Below are 17,868 nucleotides of genomic sequence, written 5' to 3' on the forward strand. Positions count from 1 at the left end.
GTATCTTTACACAAATTGTAACAAGGCCTCACACTCAACCCTGTCCTGCAATCAGTGTTCCACTGGTTTTGCAGGTTTTCCTTACCTTGACACATGCAGTTTGGTTTGAGGACATAGCCACAGTTCCCATTGGCACTGAATTTGGCCCGGTTCAGTTGCAGCATTCTCCCCTCTGACTGGTAGTTTAGTGCAACTATCAAAAAAAAAAAAAAAAATCTGAATCAAATTTTACTTCTTAGATGCAAAAAAAATGAGATATCTTATGGAAAATTATTCTCCTGTATTACAGCTTCAGGGAAAGAAGCTCTCCAGAAGAGCTGAACTCTGAAGTCCTCTTGCATTTGAGAAATTCATTTATTTCCATTTACCAGGCAACTCCTTGCATGTAAGACACATCTTCAAGGCAATCAATCCAGGAACAGTAACAAGAAGGACTCAATGGTCAGCAAAGATGGATAAGCAGAAAACTCAGAGTGTCCTAAGGGGTGATTCCACTGCTTCTATTCAAACATCCTGTCAGATTAAGCCCTTTTCTGACCCAGAGATGGGGCAACTGAGAGGTGCTTTAAAATTTTTATTCTATTTTTAGTCTCATGTGAAGGGTGAGACAATACAGATGTTATAATTCACACCATCACAATCAGAAGCCAACTATTTCATAATTACAATACATTATAAGCATTTCTTGGCCTATCAGCTTTTGTTACACTATGTTGTAAATGTTTTAAAGCCAATCATCTAAAATTACCCCTTAAAGTCTTACTACAATGCATCTTTCATAGTTCTGTTTCTCTAATGTATCCAGTCTTATTTGTAAGGCCACCTTTTGAAACTTGTTTCGGGTTCCATTTCTCTCTCAGCAACGTCTGTCCTATTCCATGGATAGAATTCTCTACAAATCCATTTCCCACAACATCCCTCCCAAAACAGAACAAAAAATAAAGAAGTTTCCTTTCTGCTCACCAAGTTGGCAGCCAGCATTCCAGAAGGGCTGGGGGTTGTAGTTGCTGGAGTCCACTCTGTAGGAGGAGGGGTAGATGCGGGACAGCTGGTGCTGGTTGAAACGTAGGTACTGTGCTGGCTTCTGCTGCAGGATCTGGTGGGCTTTGGTTTCACTGAAAGATGAAACCTGCCAGCTGGAAGAGACTGCAGAGGAGATTAGAGGTAATCTCCTTATTCATTTATTTATTATTTAGATAAAACTTCCAGAAGTACATAGCATTAGTTCCTTTTAGCTATCAAACATCATTTCAGTGCGTGCCACTCAGAGGGAATTCTGTTTTCCTTAAATTACAGCAGACACTGTGCTTATTGGAGCAGTTATGGTTGGGAAAGTGAAAATGATGATGACCTGAATCCTCATTAAGAAGTCTTCTTTTAATGAAAAGATATGCAAGAACATAAACCTTTCGATTTCTTTGTGTAGCAATTATTTTCACCAAACTTTTAGTTCAACTTACTTTCAGTTTCAACATCATGGATGCCAACTGACTTTGTGTATTTCACCAGGTCAGACAGGGCCCTGGACAGCTTCATTGTCTTCTTCTGTCGGCTTACCCTAGACAGGTAAATTAACAAAACAAATTAACTTCCCACCAATTAAGGAGCAAATGTTATCTTTCATATTTAAAAATAAATCAGGGTAAAGAAATGTATGAGACAGTAAGAGCTCAAAATGCATAAGAGGTTCACTGTGCTTTGCTAATTAATCTGAAGAACACCAAGAGATCATTCTGGTGATTTTGTGGCAGACATTGCATCTCCCCACATTGCTGTCACGTGCCTGCAGCCACCAAAAAACGTCTGGCATCTAGACCAGAAGCAAACCTATTTAGTGGGTGCATTTATGCAGGCATATTTTAGCAACAAAGTTGTCCAATCATTTAACAAACCTGCTGTAATGTACAGAGCTCCTGGCTAAATTCCCTTGAGAATCCGAATCGTCTTCACCCTCTTCCAGACTTGATGTCTTTTTTAATTTGCTTCCTTTTTTCTGTGCCAGAAGGAAATAAAACCATAATATCATAACTGTGTGATCAAAGTTTGAGCAGCTGGCTACAATTCTGCTTTGTTATGCCAATGAGTGTGTTACTTAGAGAAAATGGAAAATGACAGCTTTCATAACACTCAGCTCTGCAGCAAAATTTGCACATGGGGAAAACTCAGCCCAAGGTCTGAGCCTTGTTACAAAGGAAGCACAAATCCTCAGATAAAAGGTGTAAATTAATTTCTGTGGTTCTCAGATCTTGGATGCCTTCAGACCTTCATGTAGATTGAATCTGTGTTGTTGTGCACAATGATAAGCAGCTCCCCAGCCTGTCTGTTCAGTGAACAGCCTCAGAGCGGGGTGCTGCAGATGTTGCAGTTATGAAATTCCTCTCCACTGCATGCAAATATAAAAATCCCTCCAAGAATCCAGGATCTGGAGCAGACCTCACCTTGGCCAGGGGCTCACCTTGCGTTTGGAGAAGCTGCCCATGAGTGACCTGCTGTGCCTTTTGCTGGCACTGAAATCTTCCCCGGATTCTGCATCATCCTCAAGTTTACTCTGAAGCAGCCAAAGAGAGAAGAACACAGGAGCTCAGACAGAGTGCTCAGACAGTCTCTGGATATCAGCCCAGACAGGAGGGGATTTTAGCACTGACTACTCTGGGTGACACCTCTGCTAAAGGGTTTGTCAAGCCTTGGCCTTCTAGTGGCTCTCACAAGAACTCTGATCCATCGTGTAAAGCACTGGGTCTAAAACACATCCAAAACTCACCCCACAGGATGTTTTGGGAAGCTGATTTTTAGTTCTCATCCCTAGTTTAGTTTTAATCCCTGGTTATTACACCTGCTTATTGTTGGCAGATCTCCACTCTTTATCATTTGTGTGGAACAATCTTCCCAAACTTTTCGTGGCTTATTACAAAGTTTAAAATAAAAATGCCTCAACCTCATGAAGTGTAGTCTGTGGACTGAGTACATTTTTATAAATTAGAGTTAAAATTATAAATTAAAATTTACTGAAAATGCATAGAACATGGAGAACTGAGGAAGAAAAAGAGCCCAACATTCATACACAGTTTTTATAACGGAAAATCAAATTCTTTCTGTTGAAAAGTCATTTCAGACTACATTTCATGCTCCAATTGCTGTGTGAGCAAGATAAATAGTTTGTGTATCTGACAGTGTTGTTCACCTGGCATCATCATTAACTGCATTAATTCAGCTATGAAGACAATAATATAAGATATATTTAGTAAACTAATGAAACACAAGTACAATTAAACACAAATTCACCTTCTTACTGTCAGACTTCAGCCCAGCTTTTCCTGAGGTTGGTAGAGTGGAAACTGTAAAATTGTTTGGATCTTCACAGTCACGGATTTTGGATTCTTTTATCAGTGAGTCAAGTTTTTTCTTTGCAATATTCTCCACTCTTTTCCTGTTAGCAGATGCCTGCAAACAAAACATTAAATCATTAAACAAGGCAGTGATGAAAAAGCATCATGTGAGTCCCATGCCATGTCCAGGCTGACTCTGCAGCTGCAATAGGTGCAAGATCTATTGGGTGGAATGGATGGGAGATGCTTTATAATCCTCTTTTCAGCAGATCAAAGGCAAAATGCAAGAGAACTCCTGTTCCCTGCTCTGTGTGCACCATGGCCCATGTGGAAAAGTGAGGAAATAAAACTAAAAATAAAAATCAAGAGTTTTCTTTTTCATTCAGGTCTTTTAAGGGGTGACAGATTGTGTTGTCTCAGTAGGCCTCAAGAATTCCCAGTTATATTTGTCATGAAGCAAGCTCTGATTTTCTGAACTCTTAAAAATTCCATTTTGGAAAGCAAACCAGGTGTAGCAATTCTCAGATTTAAAGCATCAGTAAATCTCAGCAAAGTGAATTGTTAATAACAAAGATGATGCTGTAAAATGTTCAAAAGTGATATGCTAACATGTAATAACTTCCAAAAAGCAAAGAAGTCATTTTTCTCCTTTGGTAGTCTTATTCACAGAGAAGTTTCTCTTTTAGATGAAAAGGATCAGATCAATAATACAAAATGAGGAAATAGCCTGAGGGAGAGAGGACTGAGAATGCAAACTCTCTCCAAGGCAATCTGGTTTATGTCATTAAATGCTTTTGCTGTGTTTTGTATTGTTTCTGCAAGGTGCAGTGGAACTTGCCAGAAGATTAAAGTGACAAAAAATAGAACTTTTTTGAAAGGATGAAGAAATAAGGGATTTTCAGATTGAAGCCAGTAGAGATTTTTCTTACAGTAAAAATCAACCAAGCCCAGCATTCAGCTAAGCAAAGGGATGCTCTGTAAAAATGACCACAATTTGATGTAAATAGAATATTTTCTTTTCTTTTCTTTTTCTTTTTTTTTTTTTTTGTTTTTTGTATTTTAGGAGAAGCACACTGTGATGCACTGAAGAATCATGAGATATTATTCTTTAATATGCTAAATTTGAAACAGAACCCCTAGAACACGTGCTGCTTTGCTTCCTGTGCCCTTTTGTCAATCTGCCCCCATGAAGGTTTAAAACCTGAACCACTTGTGATGAACTCCAGAGATCAGACCACACCCACAATCCAGAGAACTCCTACAAGGTTTCCTCTCAATGGGATGGGAAGCCTTGACAGACATTTACATTCAAATGGGCACTTCACTTACATCTCCATTCATTAGTTTACAGTCATCATCAATCTCATCAGCACTGTCCTCATCAGAAACTTCTCCTTCCTCTGCATCATCACTGATGTTGGCTGGAAGTTTCTTGCCCTAGAAGAGAAATTCATTACAGAGACAGAGGAGCTCTTGCTATAAGATATTATAAAAAAAAAAAATCTAAATTATTCAAAGCATGTTCTTTCCAGGTTCTTACTGACTGAGAAGACATTTGTTCTGAACCTTAATTAGGAACCCTAAAGATTCCTAAGGTCTGCTTGTTGTGAAATTATTTAAGTCAGGGTATGGTGATAACCAGGCAGAAATCATCATCATCACAAACAAGAGGACAGAAAGCACACATGAAGCAGGAATTTACCTTAACCAAGATCTTCCCTTTAAGACTTGCTGGTGAAGGGAGCTTTGTGGAGTCATCGTTATGCACAGAAGACAGATCCAGTTTGTCTCCCAGGATTTCTGTAAGATACTGAGCCATCTTCTTCTGCTGCACGATGCTGCAGTGGTTCTCAATTGACAGGATCACAGGGTACCTGCAGAGATCAGAAAGCATCAGCTGCAAATTTGGCTTTTACAGCATGAAGGCTTTCCCACGAACAACAGAGCAGTGTCATACAGATAAACCTGCAGACAAAGCCTCTTCTACAGAGACAGCAAGTGTTGTTTCTAGTTTTAGTTTTACTGTTCTCATTTACTGTTGATTGCCCAGGCGAAGGCCAAGGAACAACAATGCCTGGTTGAAGATAAGACTTGTGGAACATCTACTCCAGCGTGGTCAGTGCCACGTAAAACCACTTTAGATGGATTTCTCTCTAGAGATGATGCTTTTTTAAGATCAGCACAACAGCCAGTCTATAAAGGACTTTTGCAGTATCGAACTATCAGGGATTCATTAATTAAAAATCAAATATTTCTATCCTGACATCTGGCCTTCATTAGCTCCTGATCAGGAAAAATAAGGATTTGAGCCACACCAGGACCAAACTTTGCCAGTTGATGATGTGGTCCCATTTAGCCTTTTTGCAAAGGTCAGAAAACCAGAACAATTTCAGAAGCACTGCCTTTGATTTGTTTACCATGACTTCAGGCAAACTGCAAAAAATCTCAGGCTCACAAGAAGTTTACCTGGTCTGAAAATTTAGTGCAAGTTTAGCTCTATTTGTAAAGGCAGATGGGCTGCTTTGGGGGAGCTACTGGAAAATTTTTACATCGATAAAGTAATTTCTATTAAAAAAAAAAACAAAAACAAAGGTTGGCACACACAATTTGACTGTGTGGAGGAGGAGAACAGTAACTGCCAAGGTATATGAAACTTCCCATGAATAATACTGATTTTCTGAGCAATGTACCTGTAGGGAAAATAACCTCTTTCTGATGAACACTCTGCTTTGCCCACAATCAGGTCACTGTCTCTTTGGATTCTTTATTCCCTGACTTGTTTCCTATCCCTGGAGCACCCAGGTGTAGCCTTGGTAGCTCCAGAGTGCACATCCAGAGAGACAAAGTGGTTCAACTGTCAGCCCTTCACTAAAAACATTCATTAGCAAAACCTGTTGTTCCTCAGGTGTTGTACAAGCTCAATAAAGCCAGCTGCACACCTCTGTGCAGAATGTCCCTACTCAGCTTTGCCTTGGTGTTTCTTTCTGAAGGATCTGAAGGATCTGAAGGATTTATCCCCAGAAAACAACTCCAAATTCTGTCTGGAATTCTGGAACAGGTCAGGGATGCACAAGGATGCCAGGGAACACTGCCATTCATAGCCCTGAGACTCAAAGGTTGGCAGGCTGGATACATACTCATTCTTGATAAAGGCATATTTGTTGATAGTTTCAATCACATCTCTGAAGAGGATTTTGGAAGTCAAGGTGTATCCATGGTGGACAATTGGTTCCCCGTCCGGCCCGTCCCAGCAGTCAACTGTAGGACAGAAACAGTGACACCCATCAGAGCAGGAACACCAGGGCCACCCTCTGTGGGGGACGATAAAAGCCTGAATTCCCTTCACCAGCCCAGCCAGACGTGTCCCCAAAGCAGGGTATAGGTTCATTCCCACCCTGCATCTCCCTCCTCTCTGTGCTGAACATCCTTCCTGGGAAGGAACTTCCTGAACTTGACCTCGTGCTGGGACCAGCTGACTGTTCCCACTGTTTGAGAAAGCCCCAAGCAAAGAAACTCTTTTGAAAAGTGCTGAGGACTTTATGAAAGGGAGAGAGGTGACAGAGCAGAGCATTGCTCTCATTGTGCTCCTGCTGAAAAGGAAAGCTGAGAGTCTCAGCCAAGCTGCTCACACCACAGGCCAAGCCAAGACCTGCTCATCCCCAGCCCACCCTGGGTTTTTGCTGACTTTATACTTGTCTACTGTCATATTTCCATGGAATGTTTTACTCCTCTAAAGCACTCGATGGCACATCCACAATCCAACCCGAGCAAACCATATTTGCCTTCTGAAAAACTGTGAAAACACTTTGATGGTCAAACATTAAAGATGATTATGAAAGAAGCAATGTCTCAGAAAGGCAGCACAAGAAGGGATTGCACAAAAAGGTCTCCTGGTCACTGCAGAGCCTGTCACCATTTCACAGAATACTTCCCCGAGCAGAAATATCCACTTTCCTCTTAGGTGTGGCAGGAACTCTGCCATATTTGCCAGTCTGGTTGTCACTCACTTGGCTAGGCAGAAGCACCAGTGCATTCTGCCCAACATCAGCATCCTCTCTACAACAGGAGTTTTACAGTTTTTTTCCTCACTACCAACAACACCATTCCTCAAATGTCTGTCTCATTTCCTCGCTCAAGAGAATTTGTCCATTCTATCGCAACATTATTTTGTTGTTCTTTATGAAAGGAAAACACCGTTTTCCTAGGCTTTTTCCTCTCCCCAGTTACCATGCCCTCTGCAGAAGTCACAAATCTTTCTTCAGAGAGGAGAAACAAGACTACAGAGCCCACGGACAGCTCCTTTTTGCTCTTTACCTTCCACGCAGCGACAGCCAGACTGTAGCACCCATGCATACATGTCCACCCTGGACTGGGACATCAGCTGATCTCCCATGAGGTAGGTGTTGTGTGAAGAGGTAATGAAATAGTGACTCAGAGGGTAGCTCATGTCCTGGTTCACTTGGTAATGTTCTGGGTTGAATATGTCCCCCGATGGACTCCGCATGTAATTGGTGAAACCTGTCAACAAACAACACTGTAAATAATAGAGTTTCATCCTTTTTGTTGCTGTAACCTTCCTAAAACCAGCCTAAAATGCATCCCTACATTCACCAGCACATTTAAGATAAAGAAATAGCACCACTACACCCAAACTGTCACCATAACCAAGTGCAATATTTGCTTTTCTCATTGTTTTGTATGTTTTCCTGCTCTGCCTTTCCTGAGAAAAATATGTCTATTTAGTCCAAACCTCTTAGGCTTATAACTTGTGTCAAAAGATTCTGCTAGGACATTGGGTCACATGGCTGATAAAAGCCTCCAGACATCGGCAGTCATATCCTGGAGATGCTCCTCAGTGAAATCTTGTAAGATCTACAGTATTGGGCTGCGTAGAGACAGTTTTTGATGGCCCAACAGGAGATATTCTCCTCTCCTCTTTCAGTATTTTCCCCCCAAAAAACCAGAATAACGACAGAACATATTGGCTTGTTCAAGCTACATTCTCTAATTTGGATATAACACCACAAACCAAAGTTTTAGCAAGTTATGATTTTATCTTTGTGTGAAATTGCTGTTTTCAGACCTCCAGCAGACATTTGTGCACATATCACAGACACATTCACAATTCAGACTGACATGAAACACTGTAACTTCCACTTCAAATATCCCCCAAAGGTTTTTCTTTCACCACCAAGGAAAGACTCAGACTCCCATTCACACCCTGGCTTTGCTGACACTGATGATGCCTTTGGTCAATAGGTTTCTGCTTCAAGACTTCTAATTCTCCTGACATTTCACTCATTCCATAAATAAACCAGTGCCCGTGTAAAAATCCTGCCAAGCTTCCAAAGGTCTTAACACACTTTGACTGTGACAAGAGAAAATGTCACCTTTAGGATGGTCCTTCTAGGCTATACATTTGGTATTTGATGAAAGTTTTATTAAAGGAAAAGAGTTGATAAACACAAATAGCAGCCAAAACATTTTGAACAATACACTTGGACACAGTGCCAGGGAATTCAACTCAGCCCAGCTGAATTTTGAAGTCCCTTGGAGCACATACCATGATCAATGAGCAAATCAGTGATAGAGTCAGGGTGAAAACAAAAGATGAACCACGGCAGAGCAGCCACTCTGGAAAATGGATAGAGCACAGAGTGTGTCAGCAAACACACAGCCAAACATTGGTGGCAGGTAATCAGTTCTTCCTGCAAACCAATCAGCTGCTGCAAGATTAATTCCACCCAGCACTGGGAGGGCAGCTGCTGCCACAACACCATTGTTTGCTTTAAGCTCTTGTTAAAATATGGTGGCATGGTGGTTGTTATGAGTTCACACTAACTGGTTTTATCAGTCCTACAGGGAATAAAGAGGAGAGAAGGAAGGTGCTGTCGGCAGTGTGTCCCACAGGACTGCGGTGGTCACACTCAGGGAAGGTGCACTGGCACGGTGTCACTTTGATCAGCAGACAAAGGTAAAGGGCTTCTTTAGGGACTGTGAGAGAACCCATTGTCACAGGCCAGTCCAAGGTGCTCCACGACAAAAGCCAGCACAGCTGAGGACAGGCACGGGGATGAAGAGGAAAGGACAAAGGACTCTGTACTGTTATTTCAGTACTATTGAGGTGCAGCCAAGTGTGGGCAGGATGCTCCTGTCTGGGCTGTACCAGTCTGAGGAATGAGCAGGCAGCTTCAGCTTCCATGGCTTCTGCATTTCAGTCCCCAGGGCAGCACTGGACTTGTTTTCTGGGAGACAGGAGACATTTAAAGTCTCAATTCCACACAGACAAGAGAGGAATAACTCCTCTGTGTGTGTGTGCACACATGTTCATACACGATGTACATGCAGACACAGATTTATCATTTTTAAGCAACTCTTCCTCCTTTGTCAGCACCAGCCCAGCAATGTGCCCCTGTCAGCCCCTCAGTCACCTCTGTTTGGATATTACCAGAAATGTCCTGCATTAATTAAGCTCTAGATTAGGTCTGTTCTGTCCTGTTGCACTTGCAGCAAGTTACTGGAGGGGTTAAGGTCACAAAGCTTTTTCCAGTTGTCTCCAAAGGGCCTCACCTTCTGCTTCCCCCTGATCAGGAGCAGACACCAGCAGAATGTCACCATGCTGGACTCTCTCTTATCCTAACCCATAAATTCTGTAACGTTTTGGCATCCATTCTGAGGCAAAGCAATTGTATAGATGTTGTTGTTGTTGTTGTTAGTTTTTCTCTATGGAAACTTACAGTAGTTTGAAGAGCCTACTCTTACTTTTTTAGGTATGAGGAAGGCAAGATAATGAACATGCTTATTCATTATTTATGTGACTGCAACTGTCTGTAAAGACCAGAAAATGAAAAGAATGTCATCTGCTCCCTCACTGGCATTAGCATAAGCTTTAAAATAAATTGAAAATTTAGTCTGAAAGTAGAACAGACCTTGACCCATCCTAAGCAACCACCTTACACACTGTACCAGAAACTACCCACTTCTTCCTGCAGGAAACCAAACAACTTCTGTTCTGGCACTTTTCAGGATGACAACACACCCACAGAAATGGACAAGACTTATTTTCTATGTCCAAGAACTTTTGCACAGGACCTAATTCCTCAGGAATGTACTCCCTTCTTGGGGTCAATAAGATCTGGCTGAAGATTTACTATTTAGGGGAAAGGACTTACAGTCAGCCCCCAAAATAACAGCTGGTGGTACAGCATTGATTTATTCAGAGAGAAGGCTTCAGCAGCAAAGGTCAGGAAGGCAGGACCAATTTCATCTATCATCCCACTCAGACATTTACTCTGGATCACATCACTCCTCTTATATTAAGACTTAAATGATTTCCAAAAATACCTGCAGGAATGATGCAACTAAATTCAACTGTATTTTCCAAAAGCACAAACAGAGACACCTCCAGTTCCAGCTGACTTTCAATGACTGCTGCTTCATCCTGATATGTACCTTTCAAAACTTCTCCAAAGACATCTGATTTTTTTTAGGTTCTCAGTAAATGGTAGATATTGTAAAAAAAAAAAAAAAAAGTAAAAAGACTGGAAATATACTCTATACAACATGACAAAATTCTACATCTATATATTCTACGAGCAGCAGCAATATTCTCCTGAGCATTGAGACAGTTCCCTTTTCCCCACAAAAGCTGCACCAGCCAGCTTACCATCAATTCCCAGGGCTCCCTCCTTCTTGTTCTCCGGGCACGGCTCAAACTTGCTGATGATTTCCAGGCAATGTTCTTTAGTCACATTTGTCATCTGTAAAAGCAGCAAAAATGCAGTGTTAACTATTAATCACAGCTTCTCTGAGCTCTCTCCATCTCCAGTCCAACAACTGGGCAGATTATCCACAGTGGGACTCAGGATTTTCCAGTGGGATTCTCACTCCTGTCAATCAGTGTCAGGTCAGATCAGAAGGGGATTGCTCTGTGAAAGTTTCTGTGCTATTGGCAGCTGCCTGGTGACAGAGTTCTGCTTTGTAGGTCAGATCTGTTGTTGGAGCACCCAAACAGAACGAGCTTTGCCACAAACCAATGGGATTTCTTCTCTTGTAGGATTAGAGGATTAGTTTGCATTATCAAAGGGTTTTTTACTTTAAAATAAAACAAGAAAATGGCTCATCTTTATGCAGCAGACAGAAAAATCTGTTAGTTGCAGGGAAACAGAGGAACAGGACATAACGTTCTCAGGAAATCTGCTAACTTCAAGGTTGCTCTGAATTCTTAACTGAAAAAGAAAAAGAGTACAAAGGGAAATATATGTCTGTAAATGTTGTCATTTATGAAATCAGGGATATTAATGTTAAGCTGTAACTTTTTTTACAAAATGCAGTGTTTGAGTAACTTAATTTTAACACAATTAATACTCCTGCTATTAACTGTTGATGTATTCTCTATTATCCTGATATAATTTAACATTCCTCTCCTGAGTGGTCCAGCAAATCCTTTCTATTAGATGCTGTACATGAAAACACAGCCCTTGTCATCAGAGTGCAATAAAGTGACCATCAATTTGGCAACACAGAATCTTTGCCTGGGGGAAAATGAAACCACCAGCACATCTGCTACAAGATCAATGTCTTTTCTGGGGGTAATTTAAAACCTAATAAATAAAAGGAAAAGAAGAAGACAAAAACCTCTGACTCTGGATTTGAACATTGATGATACTGGATTCAAAAGATAAAGCTGTGGAACATCAGGTTTTCCTGGAATGGAGTAAAGGTGCTTTCCCTGTCCATGTTGCATGAGAAAGGGTGGCAAGGGAGAGAAGCCCCCCAGGCAGGATTTGGCCATGTCAGTAATTAGCTGAGTTGATTTCTGTCCTGTGGTGAGTGCTCATCTTCCCCTCACCATCTGGAGGATCAATTGACCAATGAAATGGAAACACACCCCACTTATCTAAGAAGATAACTGCCAGAGAGGTGGATTTTTTATTCATTCCTTTTATGAACAATGATTGAAAATCATGGACATTTATGACTTACAGGCATGAAGCTTCAGAGGAGACCATGAGAGGAAAAGGGCAAAGATAAGTCAAAGGACTTGTTCCTGCAGCACTGGATTTAAATCACTCAGAGAAAATTTCTTAGGTACTACAACGTGTTTCAAAAACTCTCCTATACATTAATCATCCTCTCAACTGCTCTTTGAAAGATAATCTTCCAGTTTACACACTGAGATAGTGTGACAAAGTAATTCAGAGTTTCATCATGGGCTGTGCACTAGGTCATATGCAGAGCCAGGAACACCAGATTTGCTCCAAGGTACTGAATACTGGGAACAGACAGATGCTGATGGGATTCTTCAAGGGGAGCACATGAAAAAAGAAAGCAAAAGAGCCTACAGGGCAAAAAGGTAGTGAGGGCAAGAAGATTCAAGAAATAGTCCTAGATGAAAATCAAGAGACATCTGTCTCTTTTTCACATGCACAGCATCTAAGTCCCCACCCCCTTTAAAAGGGAATTAATTCCCAATGGCAAGCAGGAAGGCATGAAGCTGGAATTCTGCTCCTGGCTTAGGCCTACCTTCTGTTCAGTCTCCAAGAAGCGTTTCAGGTCATCTGTGTCCAGGTAGTCCTTGTGGTTGCTGTAGGTGAGCATCAGCAGGTACAGATCGCGCCGCGTCGACATCATCTTGTAGAAGGCACAGAACTCCTCAAAGTCCAGCGTGCCCTGGTTGTCATCTGTGTCAGCCTCCTGCAGTACACAGCAATGAAACACTCAGGAACCCAACTGCCTGCACCAATTTTAAACAAACAAACCCCTGCATGAGAGTGAAGCACTGGAATTAAATGCAGGTTGAAGCTGTGTGACGTGGCTGCTAGAACTGACTGATCTATCAGCCCTGTCACAGGAATCCTCTGCACAGCTTTGAACCTCTCCCATGGATACATCCATGCCAAAAACAACTTTGAAGGTTTAGATTGTTCCACAGGGAACCCTGCTGAAGGATTTCTTCTGTCCATGGCAATCAAGTGAAGGCAAGTTCCCCTCCAACAATATGCATGTGTCTGGCAGAATTACCCACTCACATCTTCAGAAGATCATTGGAGCCCAAGTCATCTTGAAATTAATTTTATATCCAGGATTTGAGAGGAAATCTGTTAAATCCATGGCCATAAACTAATAAGATCTGGAAGAATACTAATTTTGCAAGTAAAGAAAAAATCATCAGGGATCTCACATAAAGGCTTGCTGGTCCCTGCAGGGACTTTGTGATAACAAAAGCTACACATCTCCATTGTTGCTCACTAAATTGGGCCAAGGTCAGCAGAACACAATGTCAAACAAACAGCTCTCAGCAGTGCAAAAATCTGACAGATACAGAAGTTTGCATGCTGGGTATTTTATTAGTACCAGCTATCACAGGATATTGGATACTTTATTTGGTAGAGAGAACATAATTGGAAGGGGAAACATGACTGAGTTTCTGATCAAGAAGGTATAGCAAAAGATCAATCTTGGTGCTGTGTGTTTTCATGTTGTGTAACACCAGAAGGTACCTGGTGTGTTGCCTTTTTCTGTGCATAACAATTTATCTGTGATGCGTTTCTGGAGCTCTTTCCAATTTACCAAATTGGACTGTGTAGTATCTCTCAGTAGAGTGGAAACAAGCCAGCTGCTGAAATATTTGCTATCTCTCCTACTGGATTTTGTGTTAAATCCTTGCTCTTTCAGGAAAAAAAGAAAATCTTACCTTAAACATTTGCTTGACTTTCTGTCGGGGTAGGTTCACATTCAGTTTGTGCATGAGCTGGAGCACTTCACTAATACTCAGACTGCCATCCCCATTTTTATCTGCCTCATCAAATGTCTGCTTCAACCACATTGAACAGGAGTTAAGGAACAGCACGGAATATTGAAGGATATTACTGAACATCATGGCTATATGATTTTTTTCACATTAGGAAACACTGCAAATGAGACTGGGAATGAAAGGTCAAGCTAATATCTAACTCTCATGTTAGTTCAGTAACAGCTTCTAGACTTGCTGTGTTCAACATGCCAATGTGCTCTGTGCCTATTTGACAACAAAGAAGAAAAGCTTCTGAGTGAATCTCAGTGTTACATCACCAAATTAAATGGATGGTTTTACACTGGGAGTGAGACTGAAGAACGTACCTGTGTGTTTTTCAGTCCACTGGAGTCACTCATCTCCAAATCTTGCCCAGAACAATCCTCTTCAGGAACTCTGTCTCTGGAAACAGGGAATACAGTGGGAACCGCTCTGAAGATCTGAGCCTAGTGCTTGCTTGTAGCAAAGCAAATACTGTAAGGAAGCCCGAGCTTCTCCACAGCTCTCACTGCTGGGAAAGCTCCCAGGCAGCACAGGAAGGATATTGGTCTCTGGTCCTTTGGCGTTTGGAGAGGCTGTCCTCATCACTGATGCCTGCCATCAGGTACTTCAGCCCTGTGATCCAGGTCCGTGCCTCCTCGGCGCTGGAGGACACCAGGTCCAGGGATTCCATGTGGTCCCCGTAGTAGATGCTGAAGCAGCAGTTGGGGTCGAAGCTGCCATCGGCATAGCGCTGGAAGATCTCCGACTGCTTCCCCTCACACACCTCCTGGATGGAGTCGATGGAAACTGCAGGGAAACAGTGCAGCTCAGTAATGGCTGTGAGCATGCCAGAGAAATCCCAGAGAGGGAGAGCCCAAACCTCACACTGCAAGGCCCCATCTCACACAGGGGTTGCTTCCGACTAATTTACACCACCCTACACCCCTACAACCTGCACAACCTGCAGCAACTTCAGCTTCATCAATTACCCATCATTAAATCATTTACTGTCCTTTAAAGTCAAGTACAACACTATGGAATCCTTTGAGCCCTTCAGGGAAGTCCCCAGGGCCTTGCCTTGGAAGAAGGTAGAGTTTTCCCCACCTGGGCTGAAAGAGAGGACTTGCCCCATGGCGCTCTGCAGCACTATTGCCAATCTAATGTAGACTGCTTCCCCCACTGGCCAGCTGACCTTGCCCACCCCAATTATTCATCCCTCATCCCCCCTACAGGTTGTTGCCCTTTGCACCACCCCTGTACCCTCAGGTCTTTGGCCACTGACCCCATTCTTAAGTCTGTGCACAGCACATGCTCTTGTATTTTGTCCCCGATTTCCCTTCAGAGTGGTGGAGTAAACCTTCTCTGGAATTTATCATACAAAAGGCCCTTCTGCCTCTCTTGGCTGAGCTAGCCATGGTGAGTGTGGTGTGTGTGGACTTGACTGCTTTGCCTGAATGCTTACCCAAGCAGCTTTTCCACAGGAGATGCTTACTGGGAAACAGGTAACAGCATCCACCTTCTAAACCCCATGCTGCTACACAACACCTCTCATTGAGCCAGGCCCTTCATTCTCCATTGCTTACAAGAGGACAAGGCCCCAGGAGGGGTCAGAGGGGAGGTTCTGTGGCTGACACTCACTTTTGGCTTTCTCATTCTTCCGAGAGGGTCTCCAGCGAATGCAGGACCTGTGGTCATCCAAGTAGTAGAAGCGGACCAGCCCCTTGGAGCCACCTCGGAGTTTGATCATCTGGGTGCCCGCCTGCATGGAGCTCATGCATCTTTCCACTGAGGAGAGGAATGAAGAGAGAGCAGTGAGCCAGACCTTGCTCCCTTTGGAATTGCCTTTACAGGAAGAAAACACATCAAGCAGCTGCCAAATGAACAGTTCAAGTCAAAGCACAAGGTTTCCTGTAGTGTCTGGTATAAGAGGTCAGGTGTTAATATCAAAAAGTCAGATTCTTGGTGACTGTGGACATAGCTGTACATGTGAAAGTTTTCATTCCTATATTAATTTATAAGAAATTATATATGTTGGAACCAGCACAAGGTACTCACCTTTCTCAAGACCATCTCAAATCTGAGCTCTGACAACACAATGTAAACCTTGTGCTGGACACAGGATGAAATTTCACCTGGAAACTGGAATCCTTGGCCAGCAAGGTCCCACTGCTTCTATGGATTAAGTCACTGATCCTATAGATTTGCGTAGCAAGAACCTCACAAACTTTTCTTCTCCCAAATCCCCCAAACCCACATTTTCTGGCAGGAGGCCTCTCACTTGTGTTGTACTTTGCCTCTGGGCCTCAGGACTGTTCCATTCCTGTGGGTTTGGCAGAATCCCAGACAGTGCAGCCTTAAAAGCCATGAGTGTTGGAAGAAGCTCCCTCCAAGGGTCTGCTCTGCATCTCCAGGGATCTTGCCCTTTCCTGGGGAGCTGCTGCCAAACTAGGGCTCTGGCACTGGAATCCCCTGGGAGCCAGGTTGGGTCCTTCTGAAATCCAGCTGCTGCAAGGACCAAGCTCAACAGCTTCAATCCAACTGTGAGCGGCTGGCTCTGCCCCAGGAATAAATGCAGACTCACAATTTCTGCCAAGTCTCCCATTTATTTCCCCTGATGACAGAGCAGAGCCTGTGACCTGATTTTCCTCTTTCTGCCTGATCTGTTTAAGTAAAATTAAAACTATTACTGTGTTCAACATTCTTTTTTTTTTTTCCAGCCCTAGAGATGAGAAGTGAAAATTACTGTTGAGATTCTGGATTGCAGAATGAAAATTAATACATGCAATACACATTCTGGTTCAGAAATAAATGCAAGGAGATTCTGAGGTCAGCTTTCTTTTATCAGTCTTCTGCCATCAAGATTAAAGATGAAACAATGTCCAAATGAAAACACTGATTCCATGTGTTCCAAAATGCATCAACACCAACACAGCTCCTTGGGGTGATTCAAGTCCACCTCTCAGGCAAAAGCAAAAGCAAGGTAAGTAAAAAGAAATGGGAAATAGCTTTGATGTCTCTGTGCTTTAGAGCTCATGTTCAGATAAAGTCAATTAATTCACACTGGAAAAGGTTCAGCAAAATAGATTCATATGAAAGCAAACCTCTATGGTACAAGAAAATTTTAATTTGAAGGCACAATTCTGTAGAGTTCATTGTCCATGTTAATAAAATATTCATGGAGAGAAGGTGTGGAATTGAGAGCAAGATAATCCCTCGTGTAACATTTTACTTCTTAAAGCTAGACCCTTGTCTACAGTCACAGATGTCTTTAGAGAAAATCAATATTCAGCAGGTATCACCATAAAGGCAAGTGCTGTGCCAGAAACATCCTCTGCAACATTAGATCCAAACTCAGCCCAACCCTCTCCCAGACACTCAATCTTTTCAATATCTGCTTTCATTCTGGTTCAGAAGAAGATAAATATTTCTCAGATTTACTGAAATAATAATTATGGGGAGCTTGAAGTTATTTTCATTTCACAAGGCTTATAGGGTTTTCAAAAAAAAAAAAATCAGCCTAAAAACTAATAAAAGAATTTCTCTGAACAGAAAATCACACACACTTCAAATCACATTAAATTTCCAACTTCCTCTTTGGGAACTATAGCAGTAGATAATCTTATTGAAAGAAATCAGGAGAGTAGAAATGGGAAAAGTATCAAAGATCACACCTGTTACAAAGCGGAAGATTATGAAGAAGTACCAAAATAAAACCACACTTTCTGCAACACACATTTACTTTGCTTTCACATGAAGCAGGAACAT

At 42.2% G+C, this 17,868-nt stretch overlaps 1 protein-coding gene across 1 annotated transcript in view; it reads right to left on the reverse strand.

Moving 5' to 3' along the window:
- The window catches only part of PLCH2 (phospholipase C eta 2), a 74,849-nt gene that overhangs the window by 14,400 nt on the left and 42,581 nt on the right, over nt 1-17,868 (reverse strand). The window contains exons 3-17 of the mRNA XM_068171408.1: nt 15,742-15,888; nt 14,667-14,910; nt 14,023-14,152; nt 12,852-13,022; nt 10,993-11,086; nt 7,641-7,844; nt 6,464-6,584; nt 5,029-5,200; nt 4,656-4,763; nt 3,283-3,441; nt 2,456-2,548; nt 1,893-1,993; nt 1,461-1,558; nt 964-1,146; nt 86-193 (exon numbers count right to left, since the gene is read on the reverse strand). Coding sequence (XP_068027509.1) covers nt 86-193; nt 964-1,146; nt 1,461-1,558; nt 1,893-1,993; nt 2,456-2,548; nt 3,283-3,441; nt 4,656-4,763; nt 5,029-5,200; nt 6,464-6,584; nt 7,641-7,844; nt 10,993-11,086; nt 12,852-13,022; nt 14,023-14,152; nt 14,667-14,910; nt 15,742-15,888 — 2,133 coding nt within the window. The remainder of the gene's footprint in view (nt 1-85; nt 194-963; nt 1,147-1,460; nt 1,559-1,892; nt 1,994-2,455; nt 2,549-3,282; nt 3,442-4,655; nt 4,764-5,028; nt 5,201-6,463; nt 6,585-7,640; nt 7,845-10,992; nt 11,087-12,851; nt 13,023-14,022; nt 14,153-14,666; nt 14,911-15,741; nt 15,889-17,868) is intronic.

Source organism: Anomalospiza imberbis, chromosome 23 (genome assembly GCF_031753505.1).
Source record: "Anomalospiza imberbis isolate Cuckoo-Finch-1a 21T00152 chromosome 23, ASM3175350v1, whole genome shotgun sequence".
Classification (NCBI taxonomy): domain Eukaryota; kingdom Metazoa; phylum Chordata; class Aves; order Passeriformes; family Viduidae; genus Anomalospiza; species Anomalospiza imberbis.